The 23,616-nt window shown below is 41.7% G+C and overlaps 1 protein-coding gene across 2 annotated transcripts in view; it reads left to right on the top strand.

Moving 5' to 3' along the window:
* The window catches only part of LOC119014553 (xylosyltransferase 1-like), a 32,679-nt gene extending 10,819 nt beyond the window's left edge, over positions 1–21,860 (top strand). For both annotated transcript variants that reach the window (XM_037089843.1, XM_037089844.1), the window contains exons 2-11: positions 482–1,025; positions 3,009–3,181; positions 3,516–3,718; positions 6,715–6,795; positions 7,042–7,258; positions 9,204–9,380; positions 12,468–12,736; positions 15,040–15,235; positions 15,831–16,167; positions 17,680–21,860. In XM_037089843.1, the coding sequence (XP_036945738.1) occupies positions 482–1,025; positions 3,009–3,181; positions 3,516–3,718; positions 6,715–6,795; positions 7,042–7,258; positions 9,204–9,380; positions 12,468–12,736; positions 15,040–15,235; positions 15,831–16,167; positions 17,680–18,002 (2,520 nt within the window). In that variant the 3' untranslated portion in view covers positions 18,003–21,860. The remainder of the gene's footprint in view (positions 1–481; positions 1,026–3,008; positions 3,182–3,515; positions 3,719–6,714; positions 6,796–7,041; positions 7,259–9,203; positions 9,381–12,467; positions 12,737–15,039; positions 15,236–15,830; positions 16,168–17,679) is intronic.
* The last annotated feature ends 1,756 nt before the right edge of the window (positions 21,861–23,616 follow it).

A 23,616-nucleotide genomic window follows, 5' to 3' on the forward strand; every position in this document is an offset into this window, starting at 1 on the left:
TTCCATCCACCCGCCCAGTGGCTGCTCCTTCTCTCACTGTTCCACCCTTTTCCAATTAGGCTTGGGCGACCGCGATGATTTTATATAACAATATTTTCCTGGCCAAATATCACTGTACACATATTAATTAGTTGTATGAATAGCATGTGTAAAGAAAGGACTGAAGAAAAATAAAGAAACACTTATAAATGACAAAATTAAATCAGAAGTTCAGTGCAAAGACAGAATTGCAAACATAACAGAGCCGACAAAGTTAGCTGCAGCGAGTCTGTCACTGTTTCACTGCCCTCATAACTTTAGAGAATCAGCCAGGTGAGGAATAAAACACAGTCAGAGCAGTTCCTCTCCAGTGAAGAATCATACCAGACGATGCCGTGCCTTGACATTCCCACCTCTATTATCCTCTCTGCATGAAGAGTCTAAGAAGCACTTTCAGGATTACAGGATGTCATGTCATTTGTTTTTTTCCTCTCCCCCTCAGGACGTGTACCACTCCCACCGGCCTAAAGAGAAACTTCGTCCGGACAGCAACAACAATGAGAACTCTGTCCCTAAAGACTTTGACACCATTGACAGCAACAGCAACCTGGGAGCTCGATCTCAACGCCAGCGACTGCCAGTCGCAAACAGCAAACGCAAGCTGGATAAGGCCCAAGCACAGAGCATGCTGGAAAAGTCTGCAAATGAGGTCCTCAAGTACCCTCCGGTCCAACCCAGACTGATGGGCCACAACCGCACCCACATCCGTAAACCTTACCCCCAGGTGCCGACAGTCTCAGCACCGGTCCAGGGGTCCAATCAGGATCCACCATTCTACCAGGACAGGAATGTGGCCACTCGGCTGCCGCCCGGTTTGGAGCCAAGGAAGGAGCAGCCGCAGTGTGAGATCAGCGGGAAGGAAGCCATCTCTGCTCTGTCCAGAGCCAAGAGCCGCGAGTGTCGGCAGCAGATAGTGGAGGTCTACTGCAAACACAAAGAGAGAGCGCTGATGCCCGAGAAGGTGCCTCGCTACTGCCCCATAGAAGGTGAGCTCAACACACTCTGAGACTCAACTATGCCAGGAAAATTGATGATAGGTTGGTGATGAATTCATGATAATGGATGGATTTGTAAGATGTCTTGTTTTGTCCAACCAAAAGAGCGAAACTTAGAAATATTCAGTTGATTGTGATTTAGAGAGAAATGCAGCAGCTCCTCACGCTGGAGACACTAAAACCAGAGAATTCACTCAGGTTTCTTGCCAAAAATGTTGTAACATTGAAATTGAAAACGTCAGATTTGTCAGTTAGGTCAGACAAAGTCCCACTTACAAAAAAAAACTGACAGTTTTTAAGAATGTTCCAGATGAATTTAGCGTTGCATATTTCCAAGTTAAAGTAACCTGCAGTTATGGGTGTAATGCAGAGTACGTGCACACATAATTATTGTACACAGTTAGTTTAGAAGTATTAACCTATGATTTAGGGACTGATTTGTCCCTTTATGTGAACATAGCTGGTGATTGAGCCAGTTAACAAATGAAAGGGTGACAATGAATGACAGAAAGCGAAGGAATCCGACAAATGGGCAGCTGCTTTGAAGTGGCAGGTTGAAAACGTCAAAAGATCCACATTTACCCTCTGAGGAACATTTTTAACCCGGCACGTGCCAGAGCCAGGACGAGACATCCAGTTGATGCCAGCTCTATTTTCGGGGAGATGAAGCATGAATGGACGCTGCGAGGCTGCTCACCACGAGGATGATAGTCACCCAGTGTAATTACACCCCAATTAAACAAGCAGTTTGTAGTCTTATTTTTGGAAAGGCTGACTAATGATTTACTTGTAGTTGTGCTCTCGGAGCCTCCCTGGGCTGTTTGAGGTTTAATTTATATGATTATAGGTTGCTTTGATGATACACCAGTCATTATATCTACAGACTGAAGCCGCGCTGAGCAGCACTGACAGATGATCTGGTCTGAGTTTGACTGACGTGTGCTCGGTCTTCTGAAGAGAATAAGAGGGTGTTTCTGTGCTCATGCAGCCATAAGTGCTCACCCCTCGCCGTGCACGACATCACTCCCGCTGCCTGCCTCCGTCTGCGCAGCCGCGTTCGACCAAGCTGCCTGATTACAGTCATTTCTCCTCAAACTCTGATCCCAGCATGCCCAACAGCTGAGGACGGTCACTAATTAAGCAATGCAGGCCTCAACCCGCGCCATCTTTAGAGTGCACGTGATGATGGAGAAGCATTAGGCTGTCAGAGGGTTTGTATATTCAAGAGGCAGATTTAGCTCAACCGGCCACAGATGCAGAAGATTTTCCAGGAAAGATGGAAGTGAAGATTGGAGACCAGAACAAGGCTGACAGAAGTTGTCTTAGACCAGCTACTCAGACCAAGAAAAGAGAAGATATTTTCGACAAAATATTCTGTGAAGAACTGTCACATGTTTCTCTCGTTCATTGTGTTTTTTGTGATTTGGCAACCAACCACAGAGTATACAGGCTGTGTCCTGTTCATGTGTGTGTGAACAGTCGTGTGATTTCCATTTTCAAATGTGTTATATGGTTATATGCTGGTTATTTCTGTAACTGCTAAAACACCTAGTTTCCAAAAATACCAATGTACACGTAGACTACAGAAGGCTGATAAGAGCCAGGTCAACAATAAGAATGGTGGGAAAATCACAAAGGTAAGCTGAGAGGTGAAGGAAACAGACCACGACCAAAATATTACATTTTCAGTCATATAAGATAAATATAAGCAGCAAGCTCTCACATTTGAGATGCTGAAACAAGAGAGTGTTGTCGAAAGTGATTAGGTTTTTAAATGGTTCCTGCTTAATTTCCTGTTTATCCACTTATCAATAAAACATTTCATCCCTTGTGCAGAAACAAATGAGCGCTACGATTATATTCACCACCTTAGTGCTGATGAGAGCTGTATTTAAAGAAGGATGTGAAAGCAGAAGCCACTTAAATATGTTTACAATGCTGTATGCGTCATGAGCCCCTCTCTGCTCTGTCCAGGTAAGGCGAATGTGAACGTACAGTGGGAAGAGGACCCCTCAGAGGCTGCCCAGCTCGTGCCTGTACGGATCGCCTTCGTCTTGGTCGTCCACGGCCGAGCCTCGCGTCAGTTCCAGCGTCTCTTCAAGGCCATCTACCACACGTCACACTACTACTACATCCATGTAGACCAGGTGAGACCACTGACTGTCATCCTGTGTCAGTTATTATCTGGATTCATTGTTTTTCTCGTTCAGTGTTTCTCAAAGCCCAAGATGACGTCCTCAGGTGTCTTGTTTTGTCCACAACCCAAAGATATCCAGTTTACTGTCACAGAGGAGGAAAGAAAGCAAGAGATTACAAACTAACACATCATCTTCCAGTGCCAGAGACAGAAAAATAGGGGAATTAAAAATGGCAACAAATGTAAACGACACAGCTGGGCAGGTTACTTAAAGCTTCTGCTTCGGCTAAGAACTCCCAGGTCGACAGAAAATGACCTTCCTTCTTGTCGTCTTCCCTCCTCAGAGGTCCAACTACCTCCACAGAGAGGTTCTGTCTCTGGCTGGCCGTTATCCGAACATCCGGGTGACTCCCTGGCGGATGTCCACCATCTGGGGCGGAGCCAGCCTGCTGACTATGTACCTGCGCAGCATGGAGGACCTTCTCAAAATGGCCGACTGGTCCTGGGACTTCTTCATCAACCTCAGCGCTGCAGACTACCCCATCAGGTGAGAAACTGGGTCAGACGCAGGAAGCAGAGCTGTCACCTCTTAGTTGTGCCAGTTTTTCAGTGTACTTGACATGAACAATTTATTATCAGGACAATCTGAGGATGAATATTCACATTATTTAAAGCTAACAAGGCCCAAAGATTAGATAGAAAACATCTCACTGAAACAGACTCTGGTTTGCTTGTAAGTCCCTCTATTGTCCACCATTTTGTCTCACTGCAGAAAACAGTCAGAGATTTGCCCATCATGTCAAGCTGCTGCCAAACACACAGCACATTGATCTGTTAAAGCACCGTGTCAGCTAACGACCACTAACCAGTGGCCTCGCAGACCTGCAGGCCGTGTTTGGTTTGTTTAAGGTTTTATGGATCAGGTTACGCAGCCAGTAGACCTGAATAACATCGACTCTGAATGGAACGGGAGTCTGTAGCTTTGAAGGCTGTTAACGGCTGTCCTGCTGCTCGGGGATTTGAGGGGATATGCGTTGTTAAAGAAAGAGCTTGGCTGTGATCGCTGGAGATACTGTGTGGTGATTTAGTTGCTGTAGCTGCGACAGTGAAGAAAAGAGGTAGCATGAAGAGATTTATGGACAATATAGTGACTCGTGATTGGCTCAGCTGGTGCCGAGATGTTCGATATGTTTGTGTCTTTTCCTGAAAGCCTGAGTGTCGGTGAACTCTGCTGGGTTCTGGAAATGGAGGATCACATGTGAGCTTTGTTCCTGTTGTTCAGCAGCTTGATATGTGTATTTTAGCCAAGAATCAGCCCCAGTATGCAGTCCCTGCATACTGGTCCATTGGTCCATTCAAAACAGTGCCTGCTTCCTCAGCCTCTTGTATTACTTTCAAACAAATCTTAATTTTTCATGAGATGAATGAATGAATATATATGTTATTTTCTCCCTGAGACACTTGCCAAGACTCGGTCTCACTCTCTTATTCTAATATGCAGCTAGCAGTTGTTTAGCATGGAGGTAAAACATGTTAATTCAAGTTTTCTTTTGTTTTTGGATAGTAGAACGGATTTGAAGCCGACTTGTGCCAATTCCGTTGCATCATTGAAACTAGTACTTCTGGATTTCCACTAGTGTTGGATGAAAATTTGAGGAAAAGTCTCACTTGAATGAAGTTAAAATAAAGTTGAATGCTAAACTGTAACTATGATTTAATCTTGATTCCATCCCTAACCCCAAACACCTGAAAGCCAGATCCTAAACTGCCCAATTTCCCCAAAACACAAATCATAGAAGTGCTAACAATTAGAGGCTGACATGTGTAGATATAAATACATGAACACACACACACACACACACACACACACACACACACACACACACACACAGGTCCAGTCTCTTCTGTCCTCCTATCGAAGCGACTGTCTGAACACCCTTCCAGCTAAAATCCATAACACAGCCACAACATTTGCACAGCCATCAATAGCTGCTGTGACGTCATCGCTGCACATGGACTGCGAGTCAATGGAACAGAGTGTGTGTGTGTGTGTGTGTGTGTGTGTGTGTGTGTGTGTGTGTGTGTGTGTGTGTGTGTGTGTGTGTGTGTGTGTGTGTGTGTGTGTGTGTTGTTAGCAACAGAACGTGTCTCTCTAAACTGTTAAAGGAAGGTCACTCTAACTTTTAGAATATGAAACAGAATATCAGCTCAGGTTCAGAGGATCAATCATCTACATTGATTTACTTTGACTTGACTGTTACTTTCGTATACTTTCACGCATCCATTCTCATTCTAAGGTAGCAAAAACACAACAGCTCTTAGTTTCAGGTGATAATGATGAAAATATAACAAGTGTTATCATGTGTGTTATGTTCCATTCCTGCCAGTAAATCCTCCTTAATCCTTCACACTGGACCTTTAAGACGTCCACTCTCAACCTCATATTTTGTCCATGTTTAATTTTTTATGTTGTGTTTTCAAACTCTTGAAATATCTAAACGTGTCGTCATCTGTGTTTTTCTGAAAGAGGAAGAAAAACACATAAACAGACTCACGCAATTCACATTCCACGTAGTTGTTTTTGTTTTGTTTTTCAGTCGGTGTTAGAGGGATTTCATTCCTTTAATGGATCCATGTTGAGGCAGGATGCAATCTGACATTTGACTGATGCATCCAGTTCTTTTATACAATGCAAAACATTTCTCCATTTAGGGTAATTAAAGTGACTCCATGTCGCTCTGTTTGGGACAGCTGGACCGGTTTATTTGTCTTCCTCTTCCAGCTGAGAGAGAGCCGCTCAGCTCCGGTGTGGCCTGAAGCAGAGCGCAGCACGTTCACGCAGCCACGCCCTGCACGTACTGCGAGCACACGGCTCGAGCCCGGTGTCGTCCTAATGAGTAGACAGGACAGACGGCAGACAGATCGCTTTGATTACATTTGATTACAGCTGTTAGGGCGAGCCGCAGACGTGCATGTGTGTGTTTGTGGGCATGTTTGTGTTCAGTAACTCACACATGTTTAAATCTGACTGAGGCCGTTCTGCTTTCAACAGCTGGTTATATGTCTCACAAGATGTTTCTCATCTGGGAAGTTAGGATCTTTCCAAGTGTCTTGGTGCGTTTAAACTTCAGATACTTAAAAGAATATTTTGACAGTTTGAAAAATCAGCTTTTCCTGTTTTTGTTTGTTTGTTTGTTTGGGGGGATTTTTGTTAGATAAGAAGATGAAGACATGAACAGCTGGCTTGGCTCCATCTAAAGTCAAAAATCCAACTGCCAACACACTTTTTATGATCCTATTAAAACAAAGTGATCAGCATTCATATCCTGATCATGGATGTCCAAGATGAGAGATTGAGATCTTTGAGTATATTTAGCCACTCAGTCAGGGTGGCTACAACAACAGTATCACTGTCTATAGATCACTAAAGTGACGTATGAGTCTGATCTGAGTTTACAGAGTGATGTGAAGTGAGTTTCTGTGATGTCAGATCTGCAGCTGATTGATGAGTTGATGATTGACAGCTGCTTTCTCTCCCCTCAGGACCAATGAACAGCTGGTGGCTTTCCTGTCCAAGTATCGCAACAATAACTTCATCAAATCTCACGGCAGAGACAACGCACGGTGAGAGAGTCTCTTTATCACAGTCGTTTTCTCCCTTTCATATGATCATTTTTCCACTCACGTAATTTTAGTGGTAGTTTGCTGTTATTTCAGAACCGAAGTCTACAGGATTTGACCAGTTCAGTAACTGATCAGTGGTTGGACAGTGATCTCACAGAAACACAGTCCACCTGTCTGTCTCAGCACATTTGTCTCCAGGTAGACATATTGTATCATCACTGATTCGTGTGCCATGTGTCCTCTCAGTTTCATCCGTAAGCAGGGTCTGGATCGACTCTTCTATGAATGTGACACCCACATGTGGCGGCTCGGGGACCGCAAGATCCCAGAGGGCATCGCGGTGGACGGAGGTTCTGATTGGTTCCTGGTCAACCGGCCCTTTGTTGACTATGTGGTCAACTCCAAAGACGAGCTGGTCACCAGCATGAAGCGCTTCTACGCCTACACACTGCTGCCTGCTGAGGTAACACGCACACACTCAAGTAACCCTTTAGACTGCACATTACACTAGAGGACGGTGGTGATGCATATGAAGCCAAATAACTTGTGCACTTGAGCAATTTAGTTTCATGAATCTGCTTTAAGCATCTGGGTCGTTCCATGCCACCCCACCCACAAATGAGCTTTGTCCAGTTTATATCGTGGATTTTTTAGAAAAACGACAGTCAGCATGAGGTTTTTCAGCTCTGGTGAAATTTCAAGCAAGATCTGTGGCACTCAAGTTTTTATTCAAGACCAAAAAGAGAGCCGAGGTCACGTCCTTGCCGGTTGACCTCATATGACACTTATTTCATAAGAAATGTGTACAATGGTCAAGAATTGCGCCATGAATGACACATATGATGGTAATCAAATTAAAAGATAATTCTGTCTACGTCATATTTACTTTATTGATAACAAACTGAGTTGTTGACTTGGAATACTACCCTTTAAACTGACAAACTTCATATGTGTGACTCAAGACACAATTTAATTTTTTCTGAAATAAGTTCAGGGCGTAACTTCGGCACTACCCAGCACTGAAGTCACGCCCTTTCTAGTGGCTGTCTAATGATTATAATTACATATTTTTACATTGTTACATTTCATGAGTTTTATGACAAGCTGTGACCATGTTGACTATGTGTGTGATTCATGACACAATTCAAGCGGGATCAATAAATCAGTCTGTCTTCCTTCACTGCCATACAAATATGATCCGAAATAAGGTCCCGTGAGGGAGGGTGCCGGTAATCCCGGGGGTATATGGGGTTTGAACCCCACTTTCTTGGGAAAAACAGAGATTTGTCTCCCTCAATGACCTATATCAGTGAAATATACAATTTAAAAAGACACAGTAGCATGCGTTAAAAACACCCGTGCTACTTAAAGACACGAAATAAAGTGTTTTTAATTTTTTAAAAGATTGGTTCCCCCCTCCATGTGCCTCACAGTGGTTTGGTCCACTGCCAATCAACCTGTAGCCCACACACGTCGGCGCTCAGCAGAGTGTTTGTTGAGCCGTTTCCGGGATGTTTGTGTTGTCAGCTGTACGTCGTAAGTAGCTACTTTGCTAACGTCAGTTTCAAACAAAAGATGTTTTTTTTCTGTCTAGTCACAAAGTTTTAGTTTTAAGCACAGAAACTAATCGGATTGGGTTTGAAGAACAGTGTTCTGATTTAAAATGGCTGCCTGTTTTGGGCGCTACAAACACTTCCGTTGACGTAGCTGGGTCTCCTGAAAATCAGCCATGTTTGTTGACAAGTGGGTGCAAAGTATGTTGATGGATATATATTGTGAACTTGATATGACACGGTTTATGGAAATGTAAAGACAGTGCCTTGCTTATGATGTGTAGAAAATATAGCTGCAAAATGTGTCTTGGCGACGGTGCTGAAAGATGTTCCTGACATTTTTATTTACCTTTACCTTTTGAATAAAACACACACGCAGTTATTACATAATTAATGTTATAAATTTTTGGATGTTCAGGACAAATTTGAATCCTGTCCAGTGAACAATCAGTAGTTTGTGACTTGGACGGTACACATACAAAGAATCACTGGAATTATGACATTCAGCTCAGAGGGACACATTTTTATAACTCTAGCTTAAACAGAGAAAGTATTTTGATTACAGTTATAGGATTTTACAATTAATTTAATAGATGATTTAACAGGTTTTTTTTTATTTTTCTAAGTCCATGACATGAAATGTGATTTTAGAAATTAAATAAAACAACCAAGGAACTGTCTCCTTGAATGACAAATATTATTCACAGAATGAGATAACACATCACAGTCCTTTATCAGTCAAAGAAATTATTATTAGACTTGCTTTGAAGTTAAACTTTATTTGCAGCTTTAACATTTCTTTAAAACTTGATGTTGAGATTAGAAGGTAAATGTGAATAAACTTCTGTCTTTCAGTCATTTTTCCACACCGTGCTGGAGAACAGCCCTCACTGTGAGACCATGGTGGACAACAACCTGAGGCTCACCAACTGGAACCGCAAACTGGGATGTAAATGTCAGTACAAACACATCGTGGACTGGTGCGGCTGCTCACCCAACGACTTCAAGCCGTCTGATCTGCCACGCTTCCAGGTGAGAAACACTTTCCTCTGTGACTAGCAACGTCTTGTTTCTTATATACCTCCACTTGCATGACTAAATCACTTGGTTTACCAGCTTTAAAATGGCATCAAGTTGTTGAAATTCTACCACCCGCCCTACTGGTCCAGATAAAAAGCTGTGTTTTTGGTAGGGTCTTTTCTAAGACTGTTGTGATCACCCATAAATGTAAATCCAGTCATTATCTGCTGATGGAAAGTCATTGGAAGTTTCATAGTCGACAAAGTATTTCTGGAGCTTAACAACAAAGCGGTATTGCAGCGTTGTGTTTCTTCTTCTTCGTCTTCTTGCAGCTAGACTCTGGTTTCATCATTAGATGATGTATATAATTATTTCTTGAACAAATTATTATTTGCTCTCATTTCACCCTCTCAGTCGTCAGAAGGCTTTCTGCAGGTGATCATCTTTGTAATTGCTGGTACAGCCGAGCACAGCTTCAGCCTTAAGATGACAGTCATCACGTTAGCAACCGTGAGCTTCCATCCGCTCCATTCTGTCCACCCTTCCCACTCAGAGCCTCGGCGGCTGTCGACCAGAATAGCTCCGTATTCGCAAATTAGCGGTGCTGCTTTAACTTAGAGCGGGCGGCGCTTGGCTCCCTGTAACGAAAGACCTGAGGACAGCGTCTGTGGTCAAGCTACTGATGGTTTCTATAAGAAGAGCTGATCCTGGAAACAGCTGTACAGTTGAGGCACTTGGTATTTTTAGAGCTTTGTAGCTGGTTGCCGCTGAGCTTTTTAAGGTTGTCATTATCATAATGCCAGGGTTTGCCAGGGAGAAAGAGGCTCCTGAATGTAAGGGTCGGAACACACATGTACAGCACACGCTTTATTTCTGTTAGTGAATTAGTTGAAACTCGTAGGTATCTTTTTAAAAATTGGAGACCTGATGATATGATTTATGTTTGTTTTTTTCCCCCTGCAAAATGTGTTTGTTAATATTTTCCAAAAGAAAGTAAGAGTGACAGCTTGGGAAACAGTCGCTCTGCTCTGAGTCAACAAAAAATAAAAAAATCAGTAACTTGATTCTCTTGTACATTGCTTGAGGAAAGGGCCCCACATTTTACAAAGTTTTCAGAGCGAGTCTTTAATTATGCTCCTAATTCCTTCCAGTTTGGCAGAATTAAGTACCTCTCTTATCTATAGCGTGAGCAAGGGGGGAGTTGGAGATTTCTACTTGACCAGTATCAGGCGATATAGCAGCAGCAGAGGGAGGAAAGAGTCTGAGCCCAACACTGAAGTGAAACAGTGCCCCTTTGATCGATTTATTGATTTGGATAATATTCAATGCAAATGGTTTATGGGTTCCTGCTCCTTAAATATAGATATTTACTGCTTTTCTTAGCCGTCTATAACAGTGAAGTTGTATATTTTGTATAACTGCTTTTGTACAAAACAAGTAGTTTGAATATGTCATCTTGGGCTTCAGCACCTGTTTGTTTACATTTCATTGACCATATAATTGATTCATTGAGAAAACAATCAGCAGATAAATCAACAATAAACATATCTTAATAAATATAATATAAATGTAATAGGTTTTTTAAAAACCCTGTTTTCACTTAAATCTGACTGTTGTCTTATTTAATTGTCACTCAGACAAGTTGAATATTGATTTCATCCTTCAATCTGGGAAGTTGTGAGCAGCGTTTTGTGCAATTTCCAGACATTTAATTGGCCAAACATAAAATCTCAATAATGAAAATGGGTATTATTTAAAGCTTTACTGTAAGATTATAGTAAACTGAAACATCCCTAAAGAGACAAGTAAAAAAAAAAAAAAGGTAGCATGTACCAAATTAAACTGAAACGGCTCCAACAAGACAGCAGCATCTGTAATCATATATTGCTGGCCTCCTTTAGAAAGAGCAGAGAGACATAAAGAACATACAGTAAAGGCTCTTTTATATAATTTCCTTGTGATCTGATGATGAAGGAAACAAAAATGGTTCCTGGCCCTGTAACTAGTGGTTTCTACTGTTGTCTTTAGTCGTGTACAGACTCGGAATAACCCTGCAGATAAAATCGTCCTGCTGAGTAAAGAGCTCCGCTGCAGCCTGGGCAGTCCTCGTGGTTTTCATTATGTTGGAGGTTTCCCGGCTCACTGGTGCTGCCAATAAGAGCCACCAAGAGCTGGTTTAGTGAGGTCACACCCTCCCTGTGACATCATAAACCACGCCCTTCCTTCCCTTCAGACCGTGTGTGTGTGTTTGACTAATCCTTACTATGGTGTTCCAGGAGATGCAGGACAGACGGCTCTCAGATGTTCTTTTTCATATCTGAAGTGTCTTTCAGTTTTTTTGTTTTTATTTTCATGTGGTAATAATATTATTAGATATTAGAATAATAACTTGACCTCATCTTTCTTCACAAGAACATTGTGAACATGTCACATCGTCTTTATTATATTGTGTCCTCTGTGATATAATACAGGGTGATGCAGACATACAAACTATTAACAGGTCTGCCATTCTCATGAGTTGTGGCATTATTTGCATTTTATACTTTTTGTTTGTTTGATGCCTTCATTCATGACAGGAACGCTCAGAAAAATCAACTTAGTTCCTCTTAATGTTTGCTGTGTGAAAGCACTCATGACAAAAACAACAGTTCCAAAAAATATTTAGATATGCAAACAAATAAATATATATATTTTTTTTAAATCTGGCTAGACTTGTATCTTTCAGAGTGTCCTCACTGGATTCTGGAGATTAATTTGAACTTGCATGAACTGTGACTCTGTGGTTTCACATTTGGACAAACAGAAATAAATTCCACTACAGTCTGAATCAATGCTACCAGTGTTCCTACTCATGTTAATGTGTTGCAGGAGTTGATCTCCCACTCATGGACTTCCTTCTTGTATTCTGAACCAGTTAATCATTTTTTCTGTTAATGATTTTCTTGATTTTATGACTTGTCCTTTGTGGGCTACTCGCTTGTTGATTAGTTTCATGCTTTGTTGTCTTGTCTGTTAATTTTTTAAACTTTTTATTGAAGGTCAAAGTTGGTCTCACTGTAACGAACCCCCCTCGTCTCCCTCTGTCTTTTCCGACCACAGCAAGCATCCAGGCCCACCTTCTTTGCCAGGAAGTTTGAGGCCAGCGTCAGTCAGGAGATCATCAACCAGCTGGACTCCTACCTGTATGGAACCTATGCCTCAGGCACCCCGGGCCTCCAGGCCTACTGGGAAAACATTTACGAGCAGGAGACAGACGGCCCTGCCAGCCTATCAGACTCTGCGCTCACCCACTACCACGCCTTCACTCGTATGGGACTGTCCCGCGCTGCCAGCTCGCTGCAGGGACACCCCAATGACAACAGCTGCAGGTATGAGCATCAGTACCAGATGTGGATTTATTGACAGCTGGACGTGGCATGGCTTTTGTGTTTGTGTGTAATGTACAGCAGCAGCAGGTCATCAATATCCATTGTACAAAGCTGATGCAGATGGAGCATGTAGTGTGTGCTTGGTGTTTACAGAACATTGATGTTCGTCAGTGTGGATGCTCACATTGTTACGGACATCATCATGGTTCTTGGTGTGGACGGTGCTTACATGTGGTTCCAGGGGTTTGTTAAGGAGCTCTTGTGTGTGTTTTTTCAGGCTGTGACAGTTCTTGATGATGATCTAAGAGGTTCTTAAATGTTATAGAGGAATGCTTTGGGACATTCCAGGGGTTCTCAGTTTCTGTAGGATCAAAAGGGCTCACTAACCCTTAAAATGATGGACTGGGAGGGACTTTAGGGATCATTTTGTCCTGAGCATGCCCTAGACTATCAGTTGTCCAGGCTCCAGCAGTTTGTGAACAGGGTTTATGGGTGCAGAAGTTCTTTCCCAGTTAAGGCTGATTCATGCCCAACCATAGATGTGGATACTCCTGTCTGGACTCTGTGTTCATTTCCTCTGGTAGTCATGAGGTGCAGTGGAGTCAATAGTTCCATCCAACTTTTATTGAGGAGAGGTTATGCAAGCAGGTGACCAGTTCTAAAAAACAGTATGTTCCTTTACCTGGACACACAGACAAACCATTACTACATCAGATCTTTGGTTCATGTATCTTCCCACGTGGCCCCTGGTGGTCTGAGATGTTATTCTTTATTGCAGAACCTGTTTGGTTCATCTCAAACAGAGACTGGTGTGTTTTTCTGTTTAGTTTGGGTTGTTTAGTTTGGTTTAGAAGCTGCCAATCGAACACTGGTGTGAGCCAAACAACTAAACCAGCACTGCAGAGAAGTGGGTTGCTGGTCTGGTTCCAGTGATTCGTTCTATGACCAAATCTTTTTGCTTTCACACATGAAACAAACTGCACCAGTTCAGAAGACAAATCAGAAAGTGAGCATTAGAATTGCAGTGTTAGCTTGTGCGCTGCCTTGTAAAACTGCAACATCAGCATAATCCAATAAGATTCAGTAAAGTACAGCTTCACTTTCTGACGGTTACAAAATAAAAACTCATGTGACAGTCACCAAAACAATCAGTGAGTCATCTGATAGTCTTGACTTGAAGTTTACGGCTTCTGGTTTAGTTGGTGTGAACAGGAAACGACACAGACCAATTTAAATGAATTACAGGTGTGAGGACAAAAGTCTGTGCTACATTTGGTTCTGGCTGTCAGGCGAATATACACAGGTATCAATTCTCACTCGTCCCAAGTGTATTTAGGTGATTTATATTTGGGTCATAAATTTGGGCCTTGTCCTCTTTGCTGAGAGAAACTGTGTTAGAGCAGCGAGGAGGACTGGCAGATGAAATGTGTCTTTCCACTAAACTCACCACCAGTGTGTGTTTGTGAGTCCGAATTACATATGAAGATAACGTTAGCTTGTCCTGGGGTACAATCGGGCCACAGTGTCTGCACAGACTGGGTTTTTCCAGCAGTGAGTGTGTGTGGGGTGGAGACCCACAGTAGGTACAAGGAGGTACTTGTTGGAGTTCGGGTGGGGATTGGTGGCTTGAATGGGTGCGGGCAGCTTTATGGGAAGTGTGTGCGTGTGTGTGTGTGCGTGTGTGTGTGTGCGTGTGTGTGTGTGTGTGTGTGTGTGTGTGTGTGTGTGTGTGTGAAGGGGGGCTGAAGGGGGAGTTAAAACAGGACTAGTCTGTTCCCTTCAACCTGTGATTTCATGTAAGTAACATCTCAGACCACGTCCACGCTAATCTGTTAATGTTTGAAAACACAGCCTGCATGTCAGTGAAGAAAACCATGAACTCTCTTCTTCCTCTTTTACTTTGGAGACACCAAATTGGGCATTATTGTCACAAACTTGTAAGCAGTGTGTTTGTGCGGAGTCGGCACTCTAACAGAGGCTGTTCCAAATTTTGCCTCCAGCTCCATGTTGGCACTTATTTTATGAGGAAATTGAGACCTGACATTAACATCAAGTGGACAGCTGTAAGCCGCGCAGTATAAAAAATCCTGTGTACATAACTGGGACACCATGTTTTTTATGCAAAAAAAGGACTTGATGTAGAACATTTGCTGAATTTACAAAAAGGCCCAAATGATTCAGAATTTGCCAGAGACAGCGTTGCGAAGTTTCTCCCAATGCGACAGCTCACAAAATTCAGCGGGAGTCTGGTGATCTGGTTGAACCATTTTAGAATATAAGAAACCTCTGTGTGTCTCTCTCAGGTACATGGCAATGGGCCACCCAGTGTCCGTCCACCTCTACTTCTTGTCAGACCAGTTCCAAGGCTACCTGGTGCGTCATGCAGCCACGAACCGAGCCTCCACCCAGCTGGAGAGCCTGGAGACGTGGGTGACGCCCAAAGACCACTTCACCCTGGTCAGCCCTCCCCAGCCCACCAACAGGCTGCAGCACATCCAGGTCAGACACAGTTTTATAACCAGCACATTTTGGGCTCAAACAGCTGTTAAGCTCATGATATAAAGAAATGTTGTCAAACTTATAAAAAGGATTTATATCATTAATGGCTATTAACTGTTGCATGAGGCCTAAACATGTACATAATCATTGCCATTTAAAAGGTGAAATTTCCCCAGATTGAGAAAATAAATTGCTTCCAAATTGATAATTGTCTGCACATTAAATTAGTGCAAGGTTTGTGTCACAGTTATTGTGATAATGAGCTTTATTTGTTCAGCTCTACAGTAAGTCACGACATCCTTCACAGAAAATCTAACAAAACCCTATTTAAAAAAAGACACATGCCACTGTGATAAAATAACAGAAATGATAATGATCATACAGAGAAGTGTCAGGGCACAGAAACACTGAAGACTGCACACTGAATGTAGAGATTAAAGATTGTAGAAGGGATTCAAATGAAGTCATAGCAAGTTCATTTTCTGTTTGCAGGATCTAAAGGTGAGGACAAATGTATACTGGGGCCAGACGAGTCTGAAGTAAAACTGTAACTTTTGTTAAACCTTAAAATCATCCTCCATTCCTGTTCTCTCAGGTCGGGACGGACTGGGATCCGAAGGAGCGTCTCTTCAGGAACTGGGGGGCTCTCGTGGGGCCCGAGGACGAGCCAGTGGCCGTGCAGCGCTGGAGCCGAGGCCAGAGCAACTTGACGGCCACTGTGGTGTGGGTCGACCCCACCAACGTCATCGCCGCCACTTACGACATCCTGGTGGACGCTTCCGCTGAGGTCACCCACTACCGCCCGCCACTCACCCCGCCGCTGAGGCCCGGCGTGTGGACGCTGAAGGTGCTGCACCACTGGAACCCGCTGGGTCAGACCAGCTTCATCGTGGCTCCGCTGGACTTCCACCGACAACAGCCTCTACAGCAAGGTGAGCTGCAAACACAGGAAAAGTGATTATCGCAAGAATGTTCACCTACCTCCCCCTCTATGTACCTGTCTCCCCCTCTATGTACCTGTCTCTCCCTCTATGTACCTGTCTCCCCCTCTTTATACCTGTCTCCCCCTCTATGTACCTGTCTCTCCCTCTATGTACCTGTCTCCCCCTCTTTATACCTGTCTCCCCCTCTATATACCTGTCTCTCCCTCTATGTACCTGTCTCCCCCTCTTTATACCTGTCTCCCCCTCTATGTACCTGTCTCTCCCTCTCCCTACATCTGTCTCTCTTCCTCTCTCTAACCACCTACCTCTGGCCTTCTCTACCTACCTCCTCCTCTACTTATCTCTCTCTCCCTAACTCTCTCTCCTAACTCCCTCTCTGTACTTGACTAGGTCCAGTTTACTTGAAACATTATTTATTTAGTGACGTGTAAAATACTGCTTCAGTATTACTGCAATTTTGGGCAATATCACATAGTTGAGTGTTACTTACTTTAGCGTGTTGTGGAAACACCTGTTGAAATGATATTCAAGAGCTTTAGTTACTGTCGTGTGTGTGTCAATAGCAGGTCCAATACTTAAATTACAAACACAGAGGCCTCCTGCCACAGCTGTCAGCGCCATGCACACATATTTATAGTGTCAGTATCCACTCACACACACACACACACACACACACACACACACACACAGGGTCACCTCTTTCTGAATTAGCCTCCTCTGGGTTACTGTTTGATTTGTTTGACCTCTGCAGGCCTCTGTGTGTGTGCAGGGGATCACTGCAGACCTCTAAGTAAAGCCTGGTTCATTAATAGACGGGGAGCTTTTATTGGCCAGACTCATAAAGTGAAGATGGCATGTGACGTGATGTGATCGGAGTGTGTTTGTTGTGTTATCTGCTCTTGTATCCATGCCTCTGACCGGCGCCTGTATGTTAAAACACAACACGTTCGCCTCTTGGAACAACCCAGAAGGTCGTTTAACAAAATCACTGCTGATATTTGAAGGAATTTCAAAGTGTCTTCAAACCAAAACATTCAGTTTAATTGAGAATTACACGTTGTTTTGTAAAACAAGCAAAAATGAAATGATAGAATTGTTTTTAAATTGGAGCCCAACCAATACTTTTTTTTTGGCGAGACCAATATTGGGAAATAATATATTCTGATAGAGGCTTTTTTTAATGTTAGCAAACATTTGTGACAGAGATGAGAGAAACGAGCAGCAAATTTAAGTTTGAGTTTTATAATAAATGTATAATCCAAAATGACACCAGTGCACTGAAATGTCCTGAACACACTGAGAATAAATAAATAGTAACATTAAGTATCAAAGCAACTTGAAAAACAGGTTTAACTGATTTAGCCACAGATTTCACCGTGAGGTCACAAATGATGATGCTTAACATTCATTTCTTTTTTTGACGACTGTTTTCTAAATGTCCTCTCCAGCTTTTAAATTTGATCTTAAATTCTCCTTTCTTCTCTCCCCTCCATCTTCCAGAGGACGCCCTGCGGCTGCATGGCGGCCCGCCCAGAAACTCTTACATGGAGCAGAGTTTCCACGGCCTGAACCCGGTGCTGCGACTTCCGGTGAGCCTGGGCGCGGTGGAGGAGGCGGAGGCCAACGCTGGCCTGACGGGGGCGCCGCTGCGTCGCTGGCTGGACCGGCTGCTGGAGGGCCACTGGTCAGCCGCAGACGTCTGCTCGATGGGACCCAGCGCCTGTCCCGTCATGCAGCGCTGCGGTCTCACCGTGTGGAGCTCGGCCAGCCCCGACCCGAAGTCTGAACTCACCCCGCCCAGAGAAGACGGACGGATCAGGTAGCAGACGGCCGGACGGAGATAAAGGAGAGGAGTAAATGAAGGAAGACACGGGGCTGACATCCCGTTTGTGTCTGGTATTTATTTATTTTAATTTGTGCAACGTCGGAGTGAAAGGAGACGGATGGATCGAACTTTACAGGCAGCGACAGGAAGATGAGAAACTGGCTTAAACGCTCAGTCCTCATTCAGTCGGCTGCTCTCAACGTTTGTCGGACTACAGAGGTGTGTGTGTCCGTCCATGAGTGTGTGTGTGTGTGTGTGAGAGAAGAAATCTATACCTCTTGTTGTGAGTGTTTCCCTGAGTTTAAGTGTACAAGTGTTCTTTAACATTCAGATGATGAAAACGGACATGGTTGCTCAATTGTAGGATCATTATAGCAAAAAACTCTTAAGATGAATTAAAAATTGTGATGTTGGTCTAAAATAATATGATAAAATATTAAAGGTCTCCAATGATCCAGAAATCTCTTAAAGCACATCTGCATTGACATTAAAAATTTACACGGATTTAAAGTGTCCTGCAAAATATTTAGTTACTTGGAAAAGATTTGTTTTTAAGTCTCGTATTTAAAATCAACTCCAAGCTAAAAATCAGTAAACACAAGTTAAAATTCAGATCGAAATTCACAACAATAAATTGATGTCAAGAGAACAAAACACTTTCAGGGTGTTCACTTTTCTATTAAGTATTGTCTTGTTGTTAATTGATAGTCAATCACTATCAGCACATTACAGTGTCTGACTTCTTGAGAGTTTACATGATTAAATCTCGGGACAACAGGCTTCAAACTACACAAAAAGCTCTCATCGTTTTGAGATAATGAGCCTCAAAAAACTCAAGAGCAACCATTGACGTTCTCAGACAGCCAGCTGTGTGTCAAGAGGGAAATTCTGATCAATTTTTACGTAATATATTTATATCATTCTTTCAATTTACATCCACAGATTAAGTTGGTAAAAATCACGTTCGACTTCGACTGTAACTAGATCAGAAAAAACACTGAAATGGTGGAATACGTACGAAGATCCTTTACTGAAGTTGTAAATACAACTAGTGCTGCAAAGATTATTGATCACTCATGAACTGTTAAAATATTCACCTATTTTCTAACTATTTTGATGGTCAGTTTATTGTTTCAAGTCATTTTAAGTCTAAATTCTGTGATGTCCGCTTGTTAAATGTGAATATTTTCTGTGTTTTTCCTCTGACAATAAACTGAATATCTTTGGGTTGTGGACAAAAATAGACACTTGAGGACACTAATCAACATTTCTCACAATTTTCTGACCTTGAAAGATCAAATAAAATCAAAGTAACAGTTAGTTGGAGCCATAAATGCCACCAGAAGAAATGCACAAATGTAAAAGAAGTATTACAAAGCAAAAGTGCTAATTTTTTAGGATGTTTACTTACTGGCAGGTTGTTATCTTTAAAACTCCATCTTATTTTGAAGTGCTACTGTTTTATGTGAATTCCAAATCTACAAACTAACTAAACTAACTTTAGCTGTCAGAAGTAAAAAGCGCATTATTAGTCGAACACGTACTTCTTAGATTTGTACTTTAGTGAAGGTGCTCAGTTTCTTTCAGCCACCAACATTAGTTTTATTATAAAGGACTCACTGATCTCCCTCCTGACACCGACAGCTCTGTATTCTGATTCTTTGTTTTCTTGCCGTGCCATGTCTGAATCCTTCAGACCGCCTGAGACTTGAAGTGTGAGACGTCCGCTATGCTGGAACTCAGAAGAGATTCACCTCCTGTTTTTATTTTATTTTTACTTCACACACATTTTTTTTTTATCTGATGTGACTGTGTCAAAGCGTGCAACTGCGACGTACGCAAGTTATTTATTCAGAAGTTTATAGAAACATTTTTCTTTTTTTTAGTCAATGACTACTATTTGATATGCTGATATTTGGTGCAGTGGGTGACTTTTTTGTTTTTTGGACAAAAACATCTGCCTTTGTTTCTAAAAGGCCTTCAAGTGTTTGTCAGGACTGATGGTAAATGTTTTGAGGGGATCTGAGCAGCATCCTCGCCCATTTTGAACTATTTCACAGCTACGAGTTTTATCTGACCACAGCGCTCAAGTACAGCTGCTTATTTTAAACTGATGTTTCATATCTCTTCCCTCCACACTGATGGGTGGTCGTCAAGTGAAGTTTCATAGTCCACAGATCATTTCTGGAGCTTCACAGCAAAACAGTGTTACAACTGAAGTAGCTGGAGACAGATTGACTCCACTCATGACTTTAGAGTAGAAGAATAGGCTGCAGCTCGTTAGCTTAGCATGGAGACTTGAAATGGTGGGAAAAGGCTAGCCTGGCTGTCTGAAGGTAAACGACCACAAATCAACTCATTAAAGTATCTTCAAAAAGAAAGAAACTTGGCTGCCTCTTGAAATTAGATTTCCAACAGATCGGGGGCAGCATGTCCCCGGAGTAACGGCCAACTGCTGCTAACTGTTGCTGCTGTTGCTTGTTAGCTGTGCAGCTAGTGAAAAAGAGGTGGAGGCTAGCTGGTTAGCATGCTAACTAAACTAAATATCTCTGCAGCATGACTTGAACCCCACATCAAAACTCTTCTCTTCATAGTTTGTTGAAAATTAGTTTTTCAACATTTTTTTTTCCAATTTTTTTTTTTTTTTTACCATGAGGGTGAAACTCAGAATGAACAGTTGGCACTTAAAGTAAAAACATGAACTGCACGTCATATTTATTCAAGAAAAGATTGTAACTATTATATAATTTATTGTGTGGGATGATGGAGGCATGGGGCAGATGTTACCAGATGTTTGGGTTGTGGATCAGCACATGGTCTCAGTGCACAGGACCAAAACATTCAGAGCATTAATATAACCGCGTTTACATTAAGGATGATTCCTGCGCTGATCTGTCGCCTTATGCAACTTCACCTGACTTCCTCCTTTGCTGCTGTAATAAAGATTACGGCCACTAGAGCATTGTGATGAGATGCTGTCTTGAAATTATGAATTGATGTGATTAAATGTTGAAATTATGGGATAAAGTCTAATATTTTTTTTTACCCCAGATGCCGGTCAGAAACACTCGTCATAAAGTTTAAACATTGATCGTCACGGCTGCAGTCGCCCAAAGTTGTCGTAATTTGATCCATGATCATAGTAATTGTTTTTGGGTTTTTTTGTTTGTTTGTTTTTGTGTCTGAGGTCTTTTCAGATTCTTCAAGGAAGTCCTGAACATTAAAAAACTGTAGGAAAATATTTTTTAAAATGACGAAAAACTCACTTTTTATTTTTTATTTTTTTTCTTTGTGCTCAAAGTTGATTTGAAAATTACGAGCCATTTAATGTCCAATAAGTATTTTTCATATGACCATGAGTCGATGTAAATCAGTATTTTGTAAAATACTCAGATGATGTACAGTTTTTAAGTTAATGACATAGAAAGGTCCGATTGTCTGGACGCTGTGATGTGATCATTTTTAAAGGAACTTGATGGTGTGAAAGTGTTTAGATGTTGATGATAGTCTTCAGATTCTGGAGGAAAATCCCACAGGTTTGTTCTTTCCATACTTTTTTATTTTTGCCTGCTCTGTTACTTTTATGTCCAACCTATTTTTTGTTCGGTTTGTTTTTCCCAGTGCCATTTCTGTCTTTCTGGCTGTGTGCTTGGTTTTGTCTGTTGTTCTCTCTCTCTCTGGGAGTAGTGCTGTGCCTTAGCTGTACTCCTGTTGTAGGAAATCCTCTCTGAAAGCATCAAGAACTGTCTCAAATGTCCAAAAACCAAAACAAGAGAGAATTATTGTGAATGCCTTATAAATGACCTTAGTGGTTTTGAAGTACAACTTTTGAAAATAAAAACAGAATTTCCCTTTACTTTGTGCCTGTGTGATTTATTCCATCTTTGTGTATTTGTGTACTTTAGCACAGTGGTTTTGTCACTTAAGTAAATGATCTGAGAACTTACAGAAGCCACAGTTACTCACTAGAGCACCAAATGTGGATTAATCCGCCTCTGAAAATAGTCCCAACAAATGCACCTCTTTGACGTTCTCAGGAAGTCAGACAGTATTGACAGACGGACACATAGATTGTTGTTTTTTATCTTTTCAGGCATTTAATAACGATATTAACATCGATCATCAGCAGCCTTTAAGAGCTCTTGCTTTGTTAAATCTCGACTCAGGTCTTTCCTGCCTTGTTAGAACTGAAAAGATCCGAAAATCTAATTTATTGAACTTTCACAAACGCTTCGTATCTGCAGTGAAGAGCACCCACAGCCAGCGGTGATGGAATCATCAATACAGCTGATCGATGGCGCGCAGCTAAAAGGACAGAGCTAATTATTATTTGTGTGGCAGAAGAGTTAGCTGCTGTCAGCCGGCGTGCGACAGCGACCTCAGATATCAAGTTATCACGTCGGTCACTCAGTGAAGGATTGGTCAGGGTTTTTTCTTTGCACTTGTACAAAGATAAACACGTCCGGAAGTGGAAGTTGGGAGTGGAATCAGAAATGTGACTGCTGTAGCTGATGATACATCATCAGGTAATAAGCGGGTTTGAAAGGGAAATGTAAAATCTCTGATAATTCAATCTTCAAACTGTTTGTTTAATTGATTAATTACTTAATTATATCAGAGCTTCAGGGTGCAACTGTTCTGGTCACACATGCACCCAAAAAGTAAAATTACAAATTGTACCTAAAATATGTGCTGGAGCAGCATCGCAACCAGTGTTTCAGTGAACGATACTGGCTGATCAAATATACAGTATCTGCAGCAGGTCAGTTTGTGCTGGAACACTTTTAATTATTGATTATTTAAATTTTCTCCCACTTTATATATATTTTAGGGACAAATATTGTACTTTTTACTCCACTTAGTTGCTAGTTACTTTGCAGATTACATTACAAAGTTTCACATTTTTAAATAGATATACCTTCTTTATATTATATTATTATTATATATTATTATATATCGAGATTCACCTGATCAGTTAATCTTTAAAGCACTTTACAGTCCAGTCTAAGAATTAGATATCCACACTGTCAATGACACATCAAACTTGTCAGGCTACGTTCATGTGCAGCATGTGTGTGTATTCATCTTGTTTTTCTTCCTATTTGTAGAAATAAACATCAGGTGAGGTTAACCTGTCCTGAACTGCTGTCTGAAATAAATATCTTTGATATTATTCAAATGTAAAACCAGTGATGAGATGTAACTGTACTAATTTGAGTGTTTCCACTTTCTGCTTCTTCATATTTCCATGACACAAACATTATACTTTTTACTCCACTATACTCATTTGATATATTTGGTTACTAGTTACTAATGCAACACTGTGTGAAATATCAGTTTATCTCTTTGTTGCTATATACTTTGACATGATGTACTTTTTACTCCAGTTAGTTACCTGCAGATTACGTGTTGCATCAGAGACAAACAACAAACAATAAAAAAAATACTAATAAATATTACAACAAATGCCAAGTAAAAACACAAGAACAGAATAACTTACACTAAAATAAACTGGATCAGTTCATCTCTTTGACGGATCACTGCCAAAAAAATGACTAAAAAAACCATCCTGATAAACAGCTGATGTCATTTCTCTCAGATAAATTACCAAA

Source organism: Acanthopagrus latus, chromosome 23 (genome assembly GCF_904848185.1).
Source record: "Acanthopagrus latus isolate v.2019 chromosome 23, fAcaLat1.1, whole genome shotgun sequence".
NCBI classification, from domain to species: Eukaryota; Metazoa; Chordata; class Actinopteri; order Spariformes; family Sparidae; genus Acanthopagrus; species Acanthopagrus latus.